Source organism: Ammospiza caudacuta, chromosome 1 (assembly GCF_027887145.1).
Source record: "Ammospiza caudacuta isolate bAmmCau1 chromosome 1, bAmmCau1.pri, whole genome shotgun sequence".
Classification (NCBI taxonomy): Eukaryota; Metazoa; Chordata; class Aves; order Passeriformes; family Passerellidae; genus Ammospiza; species Ammospiza caudacuta.
In genome coordinates, this window is record NC_080593.1 from 64,699,360 (window position 1) to 64,714,308 (window position 14,949).

A 14,949-nucleotide genomic window follows, 5' to 3' on the forward strand; every position below is an offset into this window, starting at 1 on the left:
CGTAATTATTTCACGCATCTGTACTGTAGCAGCACATCAGGACTCCTTGTGTCAAACACTCTACAAATACCAAGACAGATTTTGTTTGAATATTTCAACCTTACTGAACTTAATTCTCGCTTCCCTTCTTCTCATTCAGTACCATCAGTTACTGACCCTATCACACCACATGGAGGTATCAAAAAGCAACTTTGCTGCTCATCTGCTCTGCAACACCAATTCCCATATCCAGTTCTTCCTTCCTAGTAAAGCTGGTTTTTTCACACTTTCTTCAGTGTGTTCATAATGTTCTCAAAGTTGGTCACGAACTTCTGCAAAATTAACATATTACACACCTTCAAATTTCTACTCAAGCCAGTTACTCACGTAGATACATTAAAGAATTTAATGACCTAGGTCATTAGAGTGACAAAACCAACTCTGTGCTCAAACACAGCCACAAGAAGCCATGCTACATCCACACCCTAAACAAAAAAAAAAAAAAAGAGCTATGCTTCTTCAAAGAAGAATAATTTTTGCCCTGCTACTTTCAGATATGCAAGATCAGATTCCAGAAGCAGCACTTTCAAGTACTACAGTAGTATGAAAAATGGATCTCCTACAGCAGGTTTTTAGTAAAGGGGTTTTGATTATTTCACGCAAGTCATGCTAAGTAGAGCACACAAGCAAGAAGGCTCTTAGATATACTCCTATTATACAGTACATGGACTAGATACTTTCAACTGAGTTTATTAAAAAATTAAAGTAGTAAAGACTACTACCAAAGGGAACTCCAAACAAACAGCACAAAATTATCCACTGACATTTATGCAAGCTGGAAGCTGTACTTCAGCTTACAGATAGATATCTCAGTTGTCTCACATAGTCTAGGATTTACTTTAAACAGTATTGTAAAATACAGCTCTGCTGCTGCCACAGCTAGGCTAACACCTTGAGAAAACTTGATTTTGCAAGTAAGGCATTTTAGCTAATTGACCCAATTAGTTACATGCTGGTCTTCTACAGATATGGTCCTCCTGAACTCTGTTCCCATTACCAGATAACAAAAAGAAAAAAAAAAAATGGCAAAAATGTACCTGGAGCAAGCCAGGTGAAAAACAGCAGGCAGTGAAAAAGAACTAATAAATCCGAACTGACAGAAACTGGTTTCTATAGTCCTATTTCTCTGCATTAAATTCCCCAGTTTACTTATTATGACAAAATTTATTAGTTTAAATGCAAGGTAACACTGAACTGTAAGAGATTCATGCTGCATCTCACCAAAGACTTCCTGGACCTGAGAACAGGGTCTAGAGACCTCACATCCAGTGAGGTGCCACATGTTGATTCCTGGTCTTTATCACCCAGACTGCATTTGGCTTTAGCTGTGTATATAGTATTTCCCAGCTACCATACTACCTTACACAATGAAAAAATTCACATCTCAGCTCATTGTGCAGCTAATGTTTCATAACGTGACACTAAATGAAGTTCATAAGGCTGAAGCAAGGATGAGGCGGTATTAACTGAAAAAGGTCCCCTCCATTTTTTATGCAATCTCAAGAGGCAACTTTGCAATTCATAATCTCACAAGTAACCACTTAAATACAAAACTTTGAAAAACTTTACTCAGTGATGTCTTCCCACTTTTGCAGGGTTGCCTTATTGAATCTGAAGTTACTAAAATCCAACACAAAGGATCACCAGTGAAATGTTAGAGGAGCTATGTAAAATGATACACCCACACATGTGGACACTGTTTGAAATCCATCACTTCAAAAAAGCTACCTTCCAAACTAAGTAGGCAGAAAACTATTTCAAGAAGAGACACACTACTAGCAAGTCACAATAAGAACCTCTCCTTAACTCACAGCAAGCAGCAGGATAATTTTTTAAAAAATGTTCCTAAAATTAAAAATACCCCAAAAACCAAAAAAAATCCAGGAAACTCACACCCCACACCCCCCCCAAAAATAAAGGTGTTCCTAAATTCGGTAGCAGAATGTTACTTGAAAAGCTAATTTCTACCACCTCAATTTAAAATAATTAGGTCTTCACAGTGTAACAAAAGTAACTGCGGATGTAAGCTTTTCACAGCAAAGAACTCTCCCAGGGATAACTTTTGAGACAGAAATAACAACAAACTCATAAATGCCCCTACAAAGCTGCAGCACTACTGAGAGGCTATTCTTTCAAAATATTACTATGCAATACTATAAGGAAAACAAGTTTGGATACTGTTTCTGACTTACAGAGGGCTTACAGGACTCTGGGAAAATGAAAGAAACAAACCGCAGCAAGACAAAGAAAAGACAAAGGCACTGAATTTCATCCATGGTTCTTCTCTCAAGATTTACTTTCACACCAGGGCATAAGCACCTGCAATATGCTTGTACAGTACCTAGAACATGGACAGCCAGTCCTGAACCTTGCAGCAGAACCAGAGAATGTACTACAGCACATTAGAAAGCAGTCCTACAGTGTATCACTATTAACACCCATCCTCTACCAAAAGCAGTGTAAGATGAAAAGGAACTAAAGTGCTTCAGCAAAGATTTCATTAGCACTTCAAGACTTTCCCAGGTGAGATTCTATCTGCCTCAGCAGACTTAAAAGCATGTATTACTTGTGCTTCAACAGATTCATAATTCAGATGGATTATGGGAAGCAGCAGCTTCTTACTCATCAATTCTTGTTCTTTCCATAGGGTGACAAATTCCAAGGCACTTATTCAGAATATTCCCCTTTATTCTTATTACTGTTCATCAACAAGTAGCCTTAAGAATAACTTTCTGTTTCAAAATTGATATGACATCCATGAAAAGATCACACTGAGGAAATAAGTTGTCTGCTACACACCCTAAAAATTACATCAAAGTCTGTAAATCCATATAGCCAAAACCCAACACCTTTAAAGGTAACAGCAGGGTCAATCTGGTCATTCAAACCCTAACTTTTTTTGTCAAGAAAAAATGAGATGTTTTGGTATTTACTGTACACTGATTTGTGGACAATAAATATCACAATCAGCTCTCTTAAAAGAATCAAATATAAGAGTGCAATTTCTCAACAATAAGGAATCAAGCTATATAAAGTGGTAAAATAGGAAAATAAGTTTTGATACTGAAAACATCTGTTGACTGAAAGATGATATAAGACAGTATCTCAAGAAACAATTAATTAATAATGCACTCTGCTTACCCATCTCTTCCCTTACTGACAATTTTAACTTCGAAATAATATATGCCACAGGCTGCAGGTATAGGATGTGTAGCTCGAACAGAAGCAGCATCTTTTGGAGTCTTTCCATGACCTGAAAAACAAGAGCATTCAAAACACACAAAAAATGTATTTTAGTTAATTGCAGAAGGTGACTCAAAGCTATGCATGCCATTCTTATCAACCTGACTTTTATGCTGGAGAATTTTGTTTCAAATACTGTAAGCACCTGTATTGCAAACAAGGATGCTAAAAGAAGTCCTGGATATAGTAACCCAAATAGGTCCCACAATTATTTAAAAGGAAGCCAGGAAAAAGTTTCACCATTCTAAGTAACATGATTGACAAAAGGCCACCTGTGTCTGAAAGAACTGTATGATTTCTCAAATGCACAGGGCTTACTCATTTTTATAAACTGAAACACAACGTAAGAGAGTTTCATCTAATGCTTAGTACTCTGAATCTACAAGTTACTGAAGACATTTCAATTCTAACATCCTCCAGAATAAACATCAGTCATTATACAGAACATGCTACTCACAATCAATTTCCACATTCCAATGTTGTTCCAGGACAGCATTAAGCCTTACAGCCTGCAACTGAGCTCATGCAGCTCCTGCTCCTTTTTCTTATTAGGCTCACTCTACATTAGCTCTGCCACAATAATGCCCAATTTCAGCTCTTGTCTACTCCCAGGATTTTCAACCCAAACCCAAGAGCCACTTGCATTCTACTAACACCAACCTTCTGAAGGTGTCATCCTTCCTCCTCACAGCCCTTTCCAAAAGCAACCTGCAAGCAGGCTTTTGACCAGATGACTTGTTTTAGCAACAACCTGCTCAAGCAAGCGCAGTGTCTCGAAAGTACACCCAAAACTCCTCAACTTTTGAGTGACAGTCATGCATGGGGCCACTGGACATAATTTAAAAAAATTTAAGAAACAAGATGGAAAGTATATTGGATCATGGCAAGAAGCAAGGCAATTCAGTAAGGTGGAAACCAAGAACAGACTGTCACTGCCATAAGAATAACTCACGCCGATCCCATGCCTACTCTTGAAGTGGATCTGTGGCATGATGAAAGGAGCTGCCTGGTTTGAGTGTGCTGTACAAATCACTTGTGCTGCAGCACTCCAGCTGTCATTTCCAGTCCAGACAGGGAGGCCTACTGTACCTGCACAGCAATTGATCCGCATATGCAAAAATCCCACAACCAAACACACTTCTTTCAGGGGCATTAACACTGGCATTACTGCTCAGGCTCAGATTAATCATGTCTCAGGTGCAGCAAGTCAGGTCACACAGCAAAGAAGAAACTGTAGGAGAATGATAGCCTAGGCAGGCAGAAAGATAAGGCCCAGCTGGCCCACAGTACAAAACCTCTAAGGGCAGAGGGCCAGGGATTGACCTGTACAGAACCTCTGAGCACAGTGCTCCCTTGTGCAAATGTTCATAGAACTGTCAGTGCTTATCAGCCTGCAGAGCCAGCACCCACCAGCTCCTAACCAATGGCACGTGCTCAGCCAGGGAGAACTGTCACCAAGGCCACACCAGCAACCAACACCTTTTTGGACAGCACAAATTCTTCACCCACTGACATTAGGTTTAACCTACCATGTTTTCTCCGATGTTGGTGACTCACCCCAGTGTGCTACTATCTAAACACAAGTGGCCAACCACCTTACTTTTCTGAGTGCAAACCCATTGCTTGCTTCAGTGTTTTGTTAGTACTACTAAACATTTTGTGCAGAAATCCTTCGATCACCTCACACGTTTGACAATGTTAAGTTTGCTGCCTACGTTCTGCATGTTGATTTCTGCATGCTGATGTGATGTATCACATGAGGGAAAAACAGTAATTTACTCCTCGTATACATACACAATACATTTTATTGTTCACTACTTTTAACTTATTTCCTCGGGCTGTGACAACCAGTGTAACAACCAAGTACATAATCTTAGAGCTTCCATGAGTTTGCTTGGTTTTCAAGGGCTGGTGGATCACTATTTAGCTATTACAGATTATCACATCTAAGTACATTGAAATCCTTCAGGTAAAAGGGCAGAACACTGAATTTCTAAGATATCCCTTAAGTTCAAAGAAGTCCAATTAAACAATGCACTGGAAGAAGGAAAAATACTTTCTTCTAAAATGTCTTTAGGTTTTTACTTTAAAATAGACTGCAAAGAAGTTCCCTTGGTTACTCTATGCACTTGACAATCTGTGTAGTTTCAGTCTGAGTCATTCTCCTTATTTGGGAAAGTCTTCCACATAGAAAAGACTAAAGCAGTAGGAACCAGCCAAATATTACTGAAAATGTAAATCTATTACCCAGCAGACTTGGCTTTGTGAAATCACAATCTAAGTGTTTGGCAACAATACCTATTTAAGGTATTCTTAACACCTCTTCCTGAAACTCCCCTTCTCCCATCTCCTCCCCAATCCAGGCATTTATTTGCAAGGCCATACTAGGAACCAGATTGATTAGCTGATCGGGGTTTAAGAAACCTACCAGATTTTTTTAAGCAGCAGATCAGTTCCCTGATCCAGTTCACAACACAGCCACACACAGCTGTCGCACTGCAAATAAGAGGTCAACAGAGGGGCAGAAGTAACAGGATACCTTACCAGTATTGCCAAACACTTCATGTGGTGAAGCAACATGCTTGGGGAAGTCAGTGCCCAAAACTACTTTCATCCCATTAAAACAGAAGACACCCTAAATTTAGAACTGCTGTCCCTCTAACATAATCTCCTATGAATCCCATTTTACTGCTTGAGCATAGTGCTTTAATTTGTACTTACATAAAATTAATATGTCTAGAAGGCTAAACATCATCCAGCTAACTACTTTCCAATATTCCAAGTATCTCTACACTGTCTAAACATGGTAGTTAAGTCTTTCAGTACCACTGAATTACATGTGGTCATGAGATCCTAGTTTATCATCCTGCTTTAAAACAATAAAGAGGCTCTTAACTGACCAGTTAGCTGAACTGCAAAATTCCTTAGCAGAGGATACTACAGATGTTAGTGTTTAAGAGAACACAGCTTCTAGAACTGCAGTTAACTGAGACACTGCCTTGAGTCCACAATGTCCTTCAGCTTAAAATGGCTGGAAGCTGAGAGGGGAAACAGACACACACCATTTATGCCCGACATGTTTTTAGATTTTTTCTCAGGCACTTGCGACCACTGTCACCAATGGGACTCCTGAGCTGAGTGGCCCATCACCTTGATGTCTTCTACTGCTGCCACATTCTTTGGTAACCTGAATCCTCACTTCCTTGCTTAAGAATTAAAAAGAACTTTGACACCCAACTCTGAACTTCTGAATCGGAGGTTTCAAACACCTGAAGTAGATCACACAAACACTGCCCAATGTTTCCTCAAAACACACCCCTCCAACAGTCACAAGCTATAACTTGCAAGCAATACAAGCAATACTCACAAGGTTGAGTATTTAAAAGAACACTTTTGAAGTATGTAGTATTTAACACTAGGGATTTTCATCATTAAAAAGAGAACTCTGCAAACAGATGCACTGGGAGCAGAGAAGGGAAAACAGGTCTACAAATCTTGAACTTTACACTAAACCAGATCATAGGTGAGTTCAATTACTAGTGCTGCTTTTACTTGGGCTTTCATTAGAAGTGTTTGACAAGCATGAGTTGACCATGCTTTATATAACTTTTTAAGCACTCACACTAATGATTTTTAGTAAGTAGTATCGCTATTACTTAAGCAAAATTACAGTGAAATTAATCTAAATTTTAATTCTATCAAAAGCTAACTCGGATATAAACATGTTTGGAGAAACCATCGCTGCTTTCAAAAAAGATAATCTTTGAACCTAAATCTAAGTTTATAATGCATACACACCAAATAGTCCAGAAGAAACCTATAGCAGCACCTACCTAGACAAAAGTAAGCATGTTTATCCAGTTTAAATCCTCAAACGAAGTTTACATAAGCTGAACTGCAGTTATTTCCAACAGGTGGTTCAATGACTTGCTCACACTGCCAAAAATAAAATAATCAAAGCCTAATCTTCTGTTGTATTCATTAGGCAAGTTTCACTGAGACAAGACTGGAACAGGCTGCCCAGGGAAGAGATTGAGTCACCACCCCTGGAGGTATTTACAAAACCTGTAGATGTGGCACTTGGGGACACGGTTTAGTCGAGGACTCAGCAGTACTGAGTTTGTGGTTGGACTCGGTGTTCCCAGAGCTCTTTTGCAAACTAAATGATTCTATAATTTTAAGAAAAAAACCAAATCAAAAGACACAAATTACTAATTTTACTTTAACTTCTTCCCCCGTTTAAAAAAAAAAAGCAAGACATCTCAGAGCTACAAGGCTGTCCAAAACAGGCAAACTGTACTCAATGTACCCTGAGTGTTCTCTGCCAGCAAAAGTGACACCATCCTTGCAACACTGAGTGACAACACAGAACTATTAGTATAGAATCCTCCTCGTTTTCCAACAGGAAATGGAATGCATAGTTTGCACTGAAAAATAGTTTATTTTTGTTTTGCACTACAGGCAGTTCAAAGGCAACGGCACTGTAAATAAATATCTGGCTAAGATCCCCTGGCCTGTGATACATTAGAAAAAGTTCATGCAATGGGCAGCTTAGTCAAAATTGCATAACTTTCTTCAGCTTTTTTGGACAATTGTCGCAAGACTAAGTTAACTGAAGTTTCTATAGGAGTTTCCATTATTTCCACACCAATTATTTTGTCTGTTTACCTAATTCTGTATATAGTTTCTTCCATGGTCACAAATCTGAGTCTGTTTTTATCTCCTTACACTACGTAGTACAGATCACTACCTGCTGGAAACCTAACTTGCCTGTCTAGTGGATCTTTCATACCACATACACCATTTATGAATTCCCTGGTTTTCAACAGGACCCATGTCTTATTTCTGAATCTTTTAGAAATATATAGGAATATTTTTAAAGATGTCTTGCCTTACTAGCTATGTAATTTTGTGCATGTTTTATGTGCAGCATGCACTTATGCTTTCTTTACCACTTACCTACAGCTCAGAGCTGTAAAAATTATAATTAAGTGAAATGACATCAATTTTTTCCTGATACAGTTTTGCATTGTCTCCCTTACAAACAACAGGTAGTAAGACAGTATTAGCTTTCTATCAGCTTGCACAGCTAACTGGCAGCACCACAAAAATGTATGTCTGCCCATAGGAAAAACAAAAATACTCTAGATATAGTCTTTCATATATTTACAGTATCACTGATGCCATTGTCTATGTATTTCCTATGAAGATTTTAACAAAGCTACCTAACCCGCTAAACAAAACCACTGCCTCATTTAAGTTTTCCTTTCCAAGTAACACTACGATTCTGAGAGATAGCACAAAAAAGCACTGACTCTTGGGTTTTGTTTGCCTTAACAAAATTTGAAGAGCTTTTATTCTCATGCTAGACTATACTCTTTTTTTTTAAACCTCCACCATTAGATCAATGCCTGGTTTTGTGGCAGTTTCCATTTCTTAAGCACTCTGTAGGATGCTTGCAAAAATCTTCAGGTCCAGAAATGCAGTACACAAAACATCCCAGCTGCAATGGGTAGAGACATCCACTGCACTTCATGCTTCCATACAACTTGTCCACTGGTAAGCAGGAAAATAAAAGGAATCTTCAGAAATTACATCGAGAGGACCATCATCCATCTCACAAACCAGTGAAACAAAAATATCACTGTTCACAATACATTAGCACATTAAAACTATGAAGGTATCTATATGAAAAATAACTTCTAAAGCTTTTGTGCTGATTGTTCCTCTCATACATTTTTTCAGTAGCCCCAACACATCCAAGGTGAAGGCAAAGCACTGCTGTTAACACTTTCTGCCTCCTATCAGTCACAGAAGGAAATTACTCCAGAAAAACAGTTCTATAGCCAGAAATCTACAGAGGCAGAAAAGAAAATTTATACTACAGTAATAGAAAATAGTAAGAATTGCTTTAGTTTACTGGCTTCTTTGGACAGATCTATCATTTCCTTGAGTATTTTGGTCAAGAATACAACAGTTCTTTATCTCTGCTCAACATTCATATTTCCTCTCAACAAAAACATCCCATGTTCTTCCACTACTACTTAGGTAATTTCAGAAGCACTTAAAGTGCCAATATTACAAAAGAAGATACTGTGAGTGCTTCCTTTTGAGATCTGGTATGTAAAACACTATTTCACAGCGCTAAGCACATTCCTACTTGCCATCTTCCCTTACTCTCCTCATTGAACCTCCTCATTTTCTCCCCTTTTATTGTATTCTTAGGGCTGAAGGATCCAGGAGGGAGAAAAGGCAGGAGATGTTCAGCATGTTTGCCCCCTGGTTCTCAGGTAGAAATACTCTGATGCCATTCACTGCTTAGCCCAGTTAGCAGCTCCAGGTGCCAGGCTGGTAACATAAACATGGAGTTGCCCTAACAGCCACCTTCATTAAATTACCCAGAAGGAAAGATGGGCCACTTAAGAAGCCATTTACTCCCATCTGCACTTAGGAAAAAGCACAGACGTGTTATATTGGCACCTCTCCTTTTCAAAGTCCTTTGGGCTAACCTAGGAACTCTTCAACCTTCAGCACATGCCATTATTTAAGAGCTAGAGTAAAGGTATTTCATTGTTATAACCTACTGACTGTGCCTCATGACTTCTGTAATGTCTTTGAGGTAATGATTTTTGGTAACACCGTGGAAAGGAGGTATATGAGGAAAAACAGGGATACCACAAGGAAAGCCTGAAAATATATTCTGCAATAAAACTGAGAGATCAGAGGTTCGACCTCTAAATTCTAGCTTATGAGAAAAAGAAGTTGGCCAAAGCAAAACAAACCAGCAGAAGGAGTTGATAGCCACTAAGCTATGATCATCTTAGAAGAAAAAAACACCAAAACCAAACAACTCACTGCCACTAAGCACCAGAAAATACAAAATGTTTCTAAAAATACAAGGTCATAAAACACTGAACAAAAGCCAGGAAATTCAGAGTTGAGTATTAAATTACACATCCTTAAATCACTTGGTGCCTCCCAGAAACCTGCTCTGTAGTCATCAAGCTCCTTTATTATCTTTGTACAGTGCATTAAACTTAGCATTTTTAACAGAGTATTTTGTGTGTGTGTAATATTAAAACCTCTCTATTAAAAAAAAAAAAAGTCTCCCAGAGTACATTTAATCCTTTCATGGCCGCCAAATCCTGCCATGTCTTTGTGTTGCCATTTTCCTCCTCCGATTAAACAGTAACATGTTTATCGAAATTTCCCTTGAATTTCTCCACTGCAAACTCTGAGAAAGGGTAACTGCATGGTTGTTTTTTTCCCCTCCCACTACGTTCATTTGACTACAGACTGACAAAGGATCCAGTTCTTCACAGCCAACTCAGAAGTGGCTTTGAATCCACAACACTTCTACTTTAGGACTTTGGGCCTAGAACACCAGATGTGTCTGTGTTTTTTCAGGTCAGAGTGTAGGCATATGTTTCCAGGTTTTATGACATTTCATAACAATCAACACAAGTTTTTCTTCTAATACCTCTTGCCAATGTTATTTTTTAATACAAAAGCATACTGGTTTTGACCTTTTATTTGAAAATCTGTAACTTTAACTGTGGAACGTCTAGGAGGAAAGTTTTAGTCACCTTTATTAATGTTAAGTCCTACTGTCGTTCCTTCCCTCAAATCACTCTGTGCAATAGTTAGGCAAGACTATTACCAGTGACTTTAAAGTCATTTTTTTCACAGCTTAAAAATAAACCGTGTTTTTCTCAGAGCTTTCCCCTCCCGTCATTTCCGTGTTCAATAGCTTAACGCTTGCTGCTCTTAACTCCATTTAACCCTTGCTCTTCTCGAGAGGGGCAAAAAAAAAAAAAGCAGCCACTTCTTTTTCTCGCTCATTACCATAAACAGGACACGTCATGCCGAGCGTCCTTTATTCTCCTGCCTCCGACCCAAACGTTCCGGCGATACCTGAATCCACGGAGGAAGTCTCGGAGTTTACATAATGCCCACTCCAGAAGCATAAGGAGGCGGGGGCGGCCCCTTGTGTCCCCCCCCTTTCCCCGCACGGCGACAGAAACGGGGAGGGGGAGGGGAAAGGAGAGAAAAATAAACCTGAAATAAGGGAAAACAAGCCCCTTATCTCCCCGCTGCGGGGGGAAATTTAGGGGATCGGAAAACAGGGAAGAAGGAGGGAGAGGAGCGTGTGTTATTTCCTGTTATTGTTACTCCTGTGCCCACTGCCCGACGGAGGGGTTGGGCTGCCCCCGGCCCCTGGGGGGGACCGGGGGTGTCGCGGCGGCCCGGGCCGCCCCTCCTCACCTTTGTAGTGCACCCGCAGGTTGTTCTGCGAGAGGCCGATGTAACTGAATTTGTCCTTCGGGCTCCAGGAGCGGGGCAGCGGCGTCTCCTGCTCGTCCACGGCCGGGTAGAGCCTCTTCAGCCGCCGCTTCAGCTCCTTCTCCTGCTCGTTCAGGGCCGGGTCTCCGTGCGGGAAGGGCGCCGGGGCGCTGGTGCCGCTCCCCGCCGGCAGGCCCAGCGCGGCGCCGGCACCGCCGCCCCCCGCGGCCGCGGGCCCGCTGCTGCCGGCCGTGACGGCGGCGGGTGGCGGCGGGGCCGCGGTGGCCGGAGGCGGCGGTGGCGGGTGGAGCAGGAGCGCGGCGGCCGGAGCGGGGCCGGGGCTTGCGGCGGCGGAGGGGATCCCCGGCGCCGGCGGGGGAACGGCGGCCGCCAAAGAAAGCTGTGGCGACGGCGGCTGTTGTTGCTGCTGCTGTTGCCCGGACATCCCGGCTCCGGCCTCCTCCTGCTCCTCCGCCGCCACCTCCCGCGGCGGTCGCGACTGTCACCGGACGGGCCCGGGGGCGGAGCGACGGGCAGGCCCGGGGCCGTGCGGAGCGCGGGTCACCCCCACAACCGGAGCGTCTCGGTAGAAGACGGGGGGCGGGGTGGGGGAGGGTTGGCGATGACGGCGGCCGGTGGAGGTGCCCGATGGGAGCGAGGGGCGTCGCGGGGCGCGGCGGGGCCGGGGGCGAGGCGGGCAGAGCGGCGGCGGCGGCGCCGGGCGGAAGCGGGAGGCGGGCGGGGAGCGGGCGCCGCGGCGGCGGGGCTGGCTCGGCCCCCGGCCCCTCCTCCGGTCGGGGGCGCGCCCGGCGCGCACACGCTCCGTCCGGCCCCCGGCGCGCCCCCGCCGCCGCGCGCCCCCGCACCAGCTGAGCCCGCGGCCCCGCCCCTCCTCCTCCCCGCGCTCGCGGCGGGGCGGGGCCTTCGCCCCTCGGCGGGCGCGAGGCACGGAGGGAGGGGAGCGGGGCGGGAGAGGGAGGGACGTGAGGGTGAGGGCAGGAGGGTTGGCTTGGCGGTACCGCCAAGCGCCCTTGGGGGTGGTGCTGGAGCGATCCGTACGGTCCAGAGCTGCTGTAGGGCTCTCTGGCGTAACCCGGACCTGTCGCGAGCTTTTCTCCAGGAGGAAGTCTGCGCGATCCCTCGAGAGTGGTGGGGAAAGGGACCCTCACCCTCAGTGGCTCGCTGAAGGGTGTTGCTGCCGAGGGCCAGCCAAATGGTGACTGTCCCCTCGTCATGGAATTATCATGGAATCAGAATATGCCGCTCGAGAGCTTTGTCCAAATGCGTCTTCAACACTGCCAGGCTTGGTGCTGTGACCACTTCCGTGGGGAGCCTGTTCCAGTGCTCAACTACCCTCTGAGTGAAGAATGTTTTCCTGATCTCTACCCTGAACCTGCCTCAACACAGCTTCATGCTGTTTTCCTAGAGTCCTGTCACTGACATTACAGTCATGAGACTACAATGATAATTCTCTTCTCAGTGTTGACCTGGGCACATCAGACCTGTTGAAAAGTTTTCTGGTGTAACCCAGACCTGCTGAAAGATTTTCTCGGGGACAAAGTCAAGCTGACCCTCAGAGGGATAATGGGGACACACATTAACCCTCAGTGTGTTAATGACCAATTCAAAAGGATTGACTAACCAGATTGAGTCCAACGGGGATTGTCCCTTTCTGATGAAATTAAACAGTCATAATGCCGACCCTTTTCCTCCCAGTATGACCTGGGCTGGTAATAGCTGCCATGACCCACAAGCAGGGCTGGATCAAATGACAATTCTTATAAAAGAACATAAACTATGCATATACGCCCACATACACACACACACACACACACATATATATATATATACACGCACCTCTGTAAACACCAGCCACTCAGTGTCATTTCACTCTAGTCCACTCCAAATGATCTATTAACAAGAACCTCAGTTACCCTGCCTTCAGGTGCAGGTCATGACATTGAGTTGGAGAAGAAGGAGAAGGTGCCATGGCAGCAGGCTCTGCCGCCATTGGGGATGACATCTAGGGAAAATGGAGACAGGCTGGTGTGTGCCACCAAGGAGGCTGTGCCTCCTGACAGGCACAGCGTGGGTCTGCTGCCTTGTGTCCAACACTGCAGCTGCTATGGGGAAATGCCACTGAGAGCATTTTGCAGAGATGGGAAAGCTTGGGAATGCCTCAGCTCAGGAAGACAGGAGGAGCAGTGCAGTGTTTCTGAGGGGGTTTTGTTTGGGGCCTGTTTTCCTTTGGTTTGTGTGTTGCAGGGTGGTTTTGTTTGTGCTTAATGTTGTTGGTTATTCAGTGGTTGCCTGCACTAATATATTCACATGGCAGCAGTGAAAGAGAAATGGTTTACAGATTGGCAAGCTTGCCTTGGAAAACATTAGGAAAAGAAGGAATGTCACTGGCAAATCTAGAACTTGTGTCCAGTTCTGGGCTCCTCAGTAGAAGAATAACGAGGAGTTCTAGAGAGGGATCAGCAGAGGCCACAAGGATGATGAGGGGTCTGGACCATCTCTCTTATGAGGAGAAGCTGAGGGAGCTGGGCCTGTTTAGTCTGGAGAAGAAAAGACTGAGAGAGCATCTCATTAATGCATATAAATATCTCAAAGGTGGGTGTCAAGAGCATGGACTCTTTTCAGTGTGCCCGCAACAGGACGAGGAGCAGTGCCTATAAATTAAAACAGAAATTTCACCTGAACATGAGGAAGAAGTTTACATCGAGAGTGGCAGAGCACTGAATGGACTGCCTAGGGAAGCTGTGGAGTCTCCCTCTCTGGAGGCATTCCAAACACACCTGGATGTGTTTCTGTGTCACCTGCTCTAGGTGACCCTGTCTTGTCACCAAAGTTGGACTGGATGATTTCTTCCAACCCAACAAATTTTGTGATTCTATGAACCTGAAGTGTTGATCACTTCACAAACCCTTTTCCAGCTGCCAGCATATTGGAGTACAGGCACAGCAGCAGGAAACAGAGGAGGTTAATTATGCTTCATCTGTGTGAAATGGTGTGTGAGGTAATGGAGGTGTGACACTCACAAAGGCTTGTATGAAGCTAAACATTTCTCACCTATAGTTGCCAAAATATCCTGTCACATGCAACTGCTTGGTGATGTCTAATAGCATTTATGGCTGGACAAATTGCAGTTATCTATAAATACCCTATCAGGAGGAGCTGCAAACTGTACAAGAGTAGAAGTGACTAGGATGGATGTTGAAACACAAGCTGGACCATGCCTGAGGTCAATTACCCCGGCACTGTAGGCTATCTCCCACTATATATAAGTTTGCTTTCTAATATTTAGATGTTGTTGTAAACCGTGAAGCTTAGATGTTTACATTTTTATTAAAAATACAGTATTCGGCTAACAATAGACATTGG

General features: G+C 43.5%; 1 protein-coding gene across 3 annotated transcripts in view; it reads right to left on the minus strand.

Moving 5' to 3' along the window:
- The window catches only part of RANBP9 (RAN binding protein 9), a 40,492-nt gene extending 28,482 nt beyond the window's left edge, over nt 1-12,010 (minus strand). Inside the window, exons 1-2 of one of the 3 annotated variants that reach the window (XM_058818411.1) lie at nt 11,548-12,010; nt 3,181-3,292 (exon numbers count right to left, since the gene is read on the minus strand). In XM_058818411.1, the coding sequence (XP_058674394.1) occupies nt 3,181-3,292; nt 11,548-12,010 (575 nt within the window). The remainder of the gene's footprint in view (nt 1-3,180; nt 3,293-11,547) is intronic. The other 2 variants (XM_058818555.1, XM_058818492.1) reach the window with 2 other exon arrangements.
- Between the last annotated feature and the right edge of the window lie 2,939 nt (nt 12,011-14,949).